General features: G+C 39.7%; 1 protein-coding gene across 1 annotated transcript; it reads right to left on the minus strand.

The window, feature by feature from the left end:
• Window positions 1-1,039: 1,039 nt before the first annotated feature.
• LOC131198402 (olfactory receptor 14A16-like) lies at window positions 1,040-1,954 on the minus strand. Its single transcript, XM_058182999.1, has one exon. It carries the CDS (start codon window positions 1,952-1,954, stop codon window positions 1,040-1,042), a length of 915 nt encoding a protein of 304 aa, XP_058038982.1.
• Window positions 1,955-9,269: the final 7,315 nt, after the last annotated feature.

Here is a 9,269-nt window from a genome sequence, read left to right on the forward strand (position 1 = left end):
TTCCGTGCATAAGATATTCTTGCGGCTGTTATTATGTATAAAATTAGATACCTTATTTCTTTACTATATTTCCTATTGAGTATTCCCAGCAAAAGGTTTCTGGTTTCCAGTCTATGTGTTGGTCTATTATTTCTTCCAGCCATTTTCTGATTTTGGCCCAAAATTTTTTTTGCAGATGGGAAGTTTTTGAAAAGGTTTTATCTGAGAAGCATCATCCATTGATTTCTTCTTAAAGAAAGTTGAAACTCCCAATTTGTTTTTATCTGATGTTTTCAAAGAGGAATACCATTTGTCTGTCAGAATTATAGTCTTATTTAAACCACTTGCTAAGTCAAATGGTTTATTTGGCTTTGTATATAAATTGAGAGAATCTACTGTACTTAAAATACTGTTTGAATAATTTGTTTTATGTCCTAGCATGATCTGAGATCTCTGAAAATTGTGGCTTATTCAATTGCTAGTTAAGTGAACAGTGGCTTAGTGTGATACAAAAAATTAACACAAATAAGTTATCTCCCAATTAATTCCTTTTTCTGCTCTTAATAACCCTGAGAATGCATGGGGAAAATAATTCTTTTTTGCACAAAAATTTGCACAAGATTTTTAAGTCACTTGCCGAAAGGTAGTATCTTTTTTTTCCTCTATAGAAAGATTGAGTTTATTTAGCAAAAATAAGAGTTGAAGCATAATTATCCAAATGAAATTTAACTAGGAAAATTTTGCATCTATCATATCGCTGCTATATCTGATTTTGATATTAAAGCCTCCAATAGTGATTTTCAATTTGTTGTTCTTAGGATGCTGCTAAACCAATTCATAGCATCTTGCAAACACAAAGCTAAAACTAGAGATATCAGTTTGTATGTTATGATTTCCTCTCACTTTGTATGCTACTCTGGTTCAGTAGCAGGGCACTACTTCTTCCTCAGTTGTGTCTCATTTTCAATTTTTTTTCCTTTTTTCAGAAAAACAAAGGTAAAAGACAAAAAAAATGCAATGCAAGGAAAAATAGGACAGAAAATATTATTAAAAGAAAATATCAGGAATTCCATAACTTAGATAAGGCAGATTTTATATTGTTATTTCTTATACTATAGATGATAGGATTGAACAGGGGTGGAAGTAAAGAATATAGGGCAGTTAGAATGAAATCTAAGTAAGTTGGGGTGTTAGAGGGAGGTCTCAGATATGCCAAACATACAGGTACCAAAAATATGGAAAGGACTATAAGGTGGGGAAGACAAGTGGAAAAAGTCTTCTGTCTTCCTTTCAAAGAAGGGATTCTCAACACTGCCTTAAAGATCATGGCATAAGATACAGTGATCAAAATAAAACATCCTAATGATGCAATTGCACTTGCAACTATTACTCCAACTTCAATTAGATTGAATCCAGAGCATGATAATATTAGTAATTGTGGAATTTCACAGAAAAATTGGTTGACAACATTAGAACAGAAAGAGGTGGAAAAGGTGCCACTGGTATGCAACATTGCATAGAGAAGACTTGTGACCCATACCAGAATCACTATTTTGATGCAGGCTTTCCAATTCATCACCATCTCATAGTGCAGGGGATGGCAAATGGCAACATACCGGTCATATGCCATGACTGTCAATAGGGATAAATCAGAAGCTTCAAAGCAGGTAAAGATCAAGATTTGGGCATAGCAACCAAAGTAAGAGATGTGTCTGGTATCCATAAGAGAATTTATTATGGATTTGGGGATAATGACTGTAACAATGCCCAGGTCCTGCACTGCCAAATTCACTAAGAAGAAGTACATAGGGCTGTGCAATCGATGGTCCAAAGCTACTGCAGAGATGATGAAAATATTTGCTGTTGCAGTTACCAGGTATAATATGAAGAATAAGAAGACACGTAGAAGCTGAAGGTGATGATTTTTTGAGAATTCCAGGAGCAAGAAGTAAGACACAGTGGTTTGATTTTCCATGTTAATGTTATGACCACGGTGAATGGCACATCTGAAAGGTATCTGAAGGGTGCAGTCCCATTAGATAAAAATAGTGAATCTATATTTGAACAGCGATCATGCCAAGAATCTCAGAAAATTGTTTGGGAAGATTAGTACTCTTTTTCATTGAGAATCAAAACCCTTATGCCTTATAAGAAGTCTAACAGGTATTTCTGGTTCCAGTAGAGATCCCATTCTGAAGAAAAATGGTTTTCCTTCAATAGCCCCTTTGGTGAAACTTGTGTACAGCAATTGTAGTAGCTTTGTGAAAGAAAAATAACACTAAAAACAAATCTGTTATTGATAGGAAGCCACTATTTGCCTTGCCTTGCCTTGCCTTGCCTTCCCTGCCCTGCCCTGCCCTGCCCTGCCCTGCTTTCTCTTTCTATTGTTGGGAAACTTCCTAATAATGGTCCACAAATTTCAGAATTCTGTTTATAAAGGAATGAAAAGATGTTCCTCCACCAACTCCCTCATTATATTTATGCACACTCTTCCAAGTAAAGTAGTATATGGGCCAATGACCCCCTCACATACACTTTGTTTGCATGTATATGTGAAAGCTGTAAAATAGTACATTTCTCTCTCTCTCTCTTTGCTATAGCAAGAACCTTCCATTTTTACAATTTTGTTTTTAGTAGAAAGAATTAATATGCTTCTCTTTCTGCCTCAACATTAGCTGAGTAACTTGTTTAAACTGCCCTCAGTTCTGCTTGCTTTCAGAAGTTGTGGGTACTCCATTACTGGAGGCTTTTAAGAACAGATTGGACAACCATTTCTCTGCAATGGTGTTTCACGGTGTTGGAATAGAAGACCTCCAAGGTCCCTTCCAATTCTATTATTTCTATTATTCTATTTATTCTATTATTTTGTTATTCTGTTGCCACCCTTTGAACTCTGTACTTTTATCTCTCTTTGAGCCCCTTGTGCCTCTTGTTCCGCAATCTCTGTTCCACTGATTCTCTAAACTCCAGTCCAATCTTCTACAGAACTGAACATACAGCTCTCCAATCTTCATGCCTTTCTTTCAGTAAATTAAACAAGTTATTTCCTAGGTCTCTTTATTTTTTCTTATGGAAATTACAGATTATTGTTTTTTTTAAAAAAAAATTATATATGCTATATTCCCAATCATTTGTTCTACTGACCCTAAACATTTTTGAGTTAGAGCAAAGTACTAGATTACAATTTTATTTTATCAAATCTTCTACTCAAATGCTAAAAGTATAAAAGTGATTGTAATATAAAGTCAAATAATGCACAGGTAAATAAGTGCCAATTTGCCCTGGAAACCAGGAAAAGACCATTTTTTTGAAATAATCAGTATGCTGATCACTTACTATTTTTCTTCACAGAATTATTGTTTTATAATGCACGGATGGAATTGAATTCTTGTTCAGTTTTGAAAAAGATGTATGAATAAATTTGAGTTTATATTTTGCAAATTTAATTAATAATAAATTGGCTTTCTTGCTAGCAATAATTTTGTTTCCCTCTAGACTGTACAACAAAAACATGCAAAAAGTTATAATGAGCTTCTATATTTTTGTAATTAGCAATTAGTGGCAATTGTTTTCCATGTTCAAACTGATTATGTGAGAAGACTCTCCTAATAGATCTCATCACTTGGGATTCTATTTTACATCCAGCTTTGAAACAATTGCATGCTCCAAATTAAAGCTGTCTAAGTTTGTGATAGCTATGAGTTCCATTACTTAGTTATGAATAATGTAAATAAATTATTTTGGCAAGAATTCTGGTTAAATGAATTCTTTCATTTAATTGAATACCCCCAATTTGGAAGCTAGTATTTCTGTTATCACTGAATGCTAGGATACTACATAGTATTCAAAATGGGGTTGTACCATAAAGTAGGCATTGGCCCCACAACATTTTGAGTCATGCAACCATGTTCTTTGGCAAGAATTGTGCTTATTATTTTACTTAATTAAATACCCCAAATCTTGAATGTTAGTATTTCTGTTATCACTGAATGCTAGGATGTTACATATTATTCAAAGTGGGGTTGCACCATAAAGTAGATTTGGGCCCACACCATTTTGAGTCATGCAGGGATATTGCACTTTTGTGCTAATATCTAGCTATCAGACATGTAAGTTTACTTTATGCTACACCTCCCCTTCACATTCTCTGGGGTTTTCCCCATTGTCTACCATTTTCATTTTCTAAAAATGCTTATGAAGTTTAATATATTAAATATTGGTGATCCTAGAAATTGCTTTCTAGCATCACATTTCCCTCCCTCCCTCCCTCCTTCCTTCCTTCCTTCCTTCCTTCCTTCCTTCCTCCCTTCCTTCCTTCCTTCCTTCCTTCCTTCCTTCCTTCTTCTCCCTCCCTGTCTTCCTGTTTCTCTCTCCTTCTGAAATTATATAGCACAATAGCACAGGAAACCTGGCAAGGACCAAATGCCACAAAATCCAACAAAGTTTGGAATGCCAAATCTATCAGTAGAGGCTTGCTCAAATTTGAGCTGCGAAGACTGTTGAGTGAGGAACAAATATTTATTTTTTATTTTTTATCAAATACATATTAAATAAAATATATAAGTATAAGTATGAATTGAATACATAAAAAGAATATGACAAAAGGGAACATTAGGACAGGGACAGTAGGCCCGCTGGTGCTCTTATGTACATCCCTTACAGACCTCTTAGGAATGGGATGAGGTCAACAGTAGACAGTCTTAGGTTAAAAGTTTTGGGGATTTTGAGATGAGACCACAGAGTCTGGTAGTGCATTTCAGGCATTAACAACTCTGTTACTGAAGTCATATTTTCTGCAATTGAGATTGGAGCAGTTCACTTTATGTTTGAATCTATTGTATGCTTGTGTATTGTTGTGGTTGATGCTGAAGTAGGCATTGACAGGAATGACATTGTTACAGATGATTTTATGAACTATGCTCAGATCATACTGAAGGCGGCGTAGTTCTAAATTTGCTAAACCCAGAATTTCAAGCCTGGTGGGATAAGGTATTTTCTTGCGAGCAGAGGAGTGGAGGACCCTTCTCGTGAAATATTTCTGGACGCGCTCAATTGTATTAATGTCCCATATGCAATGTGGGTTCCAGACAGATGAGCTGTAATCAAGAATTGGTCTAGCAAATGTTTTGTATGCTCTGGTTAGTAGTGCAATCTTCCCGAAGAAGAAGCTACGCAAGATTAGGTTTTACAACTCTTCATGCCTTTTTGGCGATGTTGTTACAGTGGGTTTTGGCACTTAGATCATTTGATATGAGTATTCCAAGGTCCTTGACAGAGTGAGGGTAATCTACAAGGTCATGTCCACCTAGCTTGTATTTTGTGTTCTGGTTCTTTTTTCCAATGTGTAAGACAGAGCATTTGTTGGCTGAGATTTGGAATTGCCAATTTTTTTACCATTCCAACACAAAGTCAAGGTCTTTTTGAAGGGTAGCAGCATTGTTGGTAGTGTGAAATAGTTTAACATCATTGGCGAAGAGAACACAATTACTTATAATATGATCACAAAGATTATTTATATATAATATGAAGAGTGTTGGTCCTAGAACACTGCCTTGGGGGATACCGCTATTAACAGGTGCAGGATTTGACAGGGTGCTGCCTATTTTGACCACTTCTTGCCTGTTTGACAGGAACACAGTTATCCAATTATGGAGGGATCAGGAGATGCTTTGGATTTTAGTTTTGGAAGTAGTTGTCATGTATCACTGAATCAAAGACTTTACAGAAGTCTATGTAAATTGCATCTGTTGCTTTGTCCTGATCAAGATTGGTAATCCATATGTTTTTGCAGTGAAGAAGTTAGAGATTACAGGATAATTTTTTTCTGAAACCAAATTGTTTATTAGAGAGTAGGTTGTTTGTTTCTAGGTGGAGGGTAATGGATTGGTTGATGATTGATTCCATTACTGTTAAGTCCGGGCAATGAGGAGGGAGGAGACAGTCGTTGAGGACAACAGCTCTTAAGTTTATTGCGAGAACCCAGCAAAGAAATAGCAAAACAGTCCTCTTTATATAGCATTTGGGCTGAGGCACCAGCCAATCAGAAACGTGCTTTTTCCCACCCAAAATTCCCTCCAATAATTCAAAATACATTACACTCCTCCCCTCCCAGAACACACTTAGTTCAGTATTTACATATTATTTACAAACATAATCAAGCAGGTAGCCAGGGCGTTCCCTGTGTCTGGCTGACCTGCGCAATTCATTCCCTGGTGGGGAGCTGGTCAGAGGGACTCTCTGTTCCTCCCAGTTCTCCAATTGGCCTTCCGGGCCAGGATTAAGGGCGGTTTCTTCCCGGCTGACTTCTGGTTGGACAGTGGAGCATCGCTGGACTTCACAACTCCCAGATAAGTCCTCCGGCCACTTCGGGCTTGAGTCAGCTGTTGATGTGAACAGTGGGTAGTCAGGGCCTGGTTCTTGTATTTATGTTTTGGCTTCTAACCTTTTTTGTATTTGGTTGATGTGCCTTTTCCAGACCCTCCCATCACCTATATCAATAACATATGATTTGGGACCTGTTACCTCTAATATTGTTCCTGCACCCACAGGGGGCTGTCACTGTAATTTCTGATGAAGACTGGAGCCCCTATTTTAAAAACCCTCATCTTATCCCCTAGTGTCAGATACCCATCAGGGGAGTAAGTGGGATTTAACCTATCTAGTGGGCATTGAAGTCTCCTTTCCATTAACAACTCAGCTGGGCTGCAGCCGGTGGCCGTACAAGGTGTCCCATGCTGGACGGCCAGGAATGTGTCAATCTTGGCTTGCCAGTCTCCTGGGCTAATCCTGGACAGTGCCTTCTTGGCACTTCTGACAAAATGTTCTGCAAGGCCATTACTAGCTGGGTGGAAAGGCACTGAGAGAGCATGATGGATGCCCATTTCGGCCAAGTACTCTTCAAATTGAGTGGCAGTAAACTGTGGGCCATTATCCAAGACTAATGTGTCAGGCAGACCATGCATTACAAATAGTTGCCGCAACACTGATGACTGCCTGAGCAGTCGTGGTTTTCATCAATATTATTTCCAACCATTTGGAATATGCATCTACCACTATTAAGAATTTTTGCCCGTGAAAAGGGCCAGCAAAATCTATGTGAATTCTGGACCACGGTCCTTGGGGCTTCTCCCATTCCCTCACCAGGGTTGTTGGGAGTAGCGGTCTAGAGTCCTGGCAAGGTTGGCATCTGCCTACCCAGTCACTAATGTCCTTGTCCATCTGGGGCCATCACACATAACTCCTTGCCAGACTTTTCATACGCACAATACCCGGATGTCCCACATGCAATAGTCCCAATACATTTTCCTGCAAACTTAAAGGAATAACAACTCTATCCCCCACAATAAACATCCCCCTTGCACAGACAATTCAAAACGCTTGGTTTCAAACTGTTTAAATTCTTCACCCATTTCAATGGGCCACCCCTTCTGCAGCCAACCGATTACAGTGCAAATAATAATGTCTTTAACTGATGCCCTGGCAACTTCGGTGGAAGTGAAAGGGCCAATGTCCAAAGAGTCAATTAACAGGATTGGGGTTCCTGGAGTCGGGTCTTGAATCATGTCCGGTAATGGGCACCAGCTTAAAGCATCCGTGTGTCCCAAGTCCTTGCCTGGCCGGTGGGTCAAATGGTATGAATATGCTGACAGAAATATGGTCCAGCGAGTCAATCTGGGGGACAGGACAACCGGTGTTGGGCGGTCCCCCGCCAACAAACCCAAGAGTGGCCGATGGTCAGTAACAATGTCAAAATGTCTCCCAAACAAATATTCATGGAATTTTTTTACTCCCGAGACTATAGCCAGGGCTTCTCCATCTAATTGGCTATAGTTTCTCTCAGCTCCGGATAAAGTGCGTAGAAATAAACAATGGGGGCTTCAGTCCCATTAGGTAGTTTGTGGCTGAGAACGGCTCCCACCCCATAGGGCGATGCAGCACACACTAGAACCAAAGGCAATGTTCCATTATACTGGATTAATAGGCTGTCGTTAGATAGCAATTTCTTGACAGCTTCAAAAGCTGCAGATTCAGCCTTACCCCAAACCCAGGGAGTGTTTTTGGCAAATAATCTATGCAGTGGTTCGGCCACAGTTGCCTTATCCTTTAAAAAGACCGCATAAAAGTTCAATAGCCCTATAAAGGCTTGTAGCTCCACTTTGTTTGTTGGAGGGGGTGCCTTCCGAATTGCCTGTACCTTGCTCTCTGTTGGATGGATACCAGCCTTATCTATCCGGTATCCTAAAAATTCGATTGAGGGCATGCCGATTTGGTATTTGTTGAGCTTGACTTTAAGTCCAGCAGCTCTGAAAATAATCAGTACTTTTCACAGTTTCTCCTGTAGTTCCTCCAGGTCACTAGCTGACACCAACATGTCATCAAAATAGGGCACTACCCCTGGTAGATCCTGTAATAACCGTTCCGTGAGATTTTGGAACAAACCAGGGGCTATGCTGACCCCAAATTGGAGTCTGGTGCACTTAAACACACCCCTGTATGTTACTATTGTCTGTGCCTCAGCTGTGGTGTTATCTACAGGCAGCTGCTGGTATGCCTGGGCCAAATCCAATTTTGCAAAAATTTGTCCTGGTCCCAGCGAATGAAGCAAATGTTGGACTATGGGGATAGGGTATGAACTTTTCTGCAATGCCTTATTCAGTGTTGCCTTATAATTGGCACAGATACGGACAGATCCGTCTGGTTTGACTGGTGTGACTATAGGTGTCTCCCACTTTGTGTGGTCGACCGGAATTAGGATACCCTGTTGCACTAGCTTGTCTAGCTTTTTATCAGTTTTAGGTTTCAGGGCAAAAGGGACCTTCCTGGCCTTGAGCCAAATCAGAGCTATTTTTGGATCTAAATTGAATGAAATGGGGGTCCCCACATACTTGCCCAGGCTGTCCCGAAAAATGTCTTCAAATTCCTGGAGCAGCTCCCCTCTTATGTCGCCTCCAACATTGTAGACTCCGGTGATGCCCATTCCAAGGGCCCGGAACCAATTGAGACCTAGTAAGCTAGGCAAGTGTCCATCTACGATGGTGATTAGTAGCGACTTCTTGTATTGTCCATACGTAACTCAAACTGTGGTGATGCCTCTGACAGGGATTCGGTTTCCCTGATAATCCTGGACTCTCAGCCTCTGGGGTTGCAATTGGCGTTTCACGATGCTTGGAAGGTCTTTAGTGATCGTGGACATGATAGTGATCGATGATCTGGTATCATCTTCCATTTTACACGGCACCTCTTCTATGCAGGCTCTTGTAAATATCTTTTTTTCTGGTTTCGTTGAGGCT

Source organism: Ahaetulla prasina, chromosome 4, assembly GCF_028640845.1.
Source record: "Ahaetulla prasina isolate Xishuangbanna chromosome 4, ASM2864084v1, whole genome shotgun sequence".
Classification (NCBI taxonomy): Eukaryota; Metazoa; Chordata; class Lepidosauria; order Squamata; family Colubridae; genus Ahaetulla; species Ahaetulla prasina.

Coding starts and splice junctions, on each gene's coding strand:
- LOC131198402 (XM_058182999.1), bottom strand. CDS start 1,954: ATGGAAAATCAAACCACTGTGTCTTACTTCTTGCTCCTGGAATTCTCA.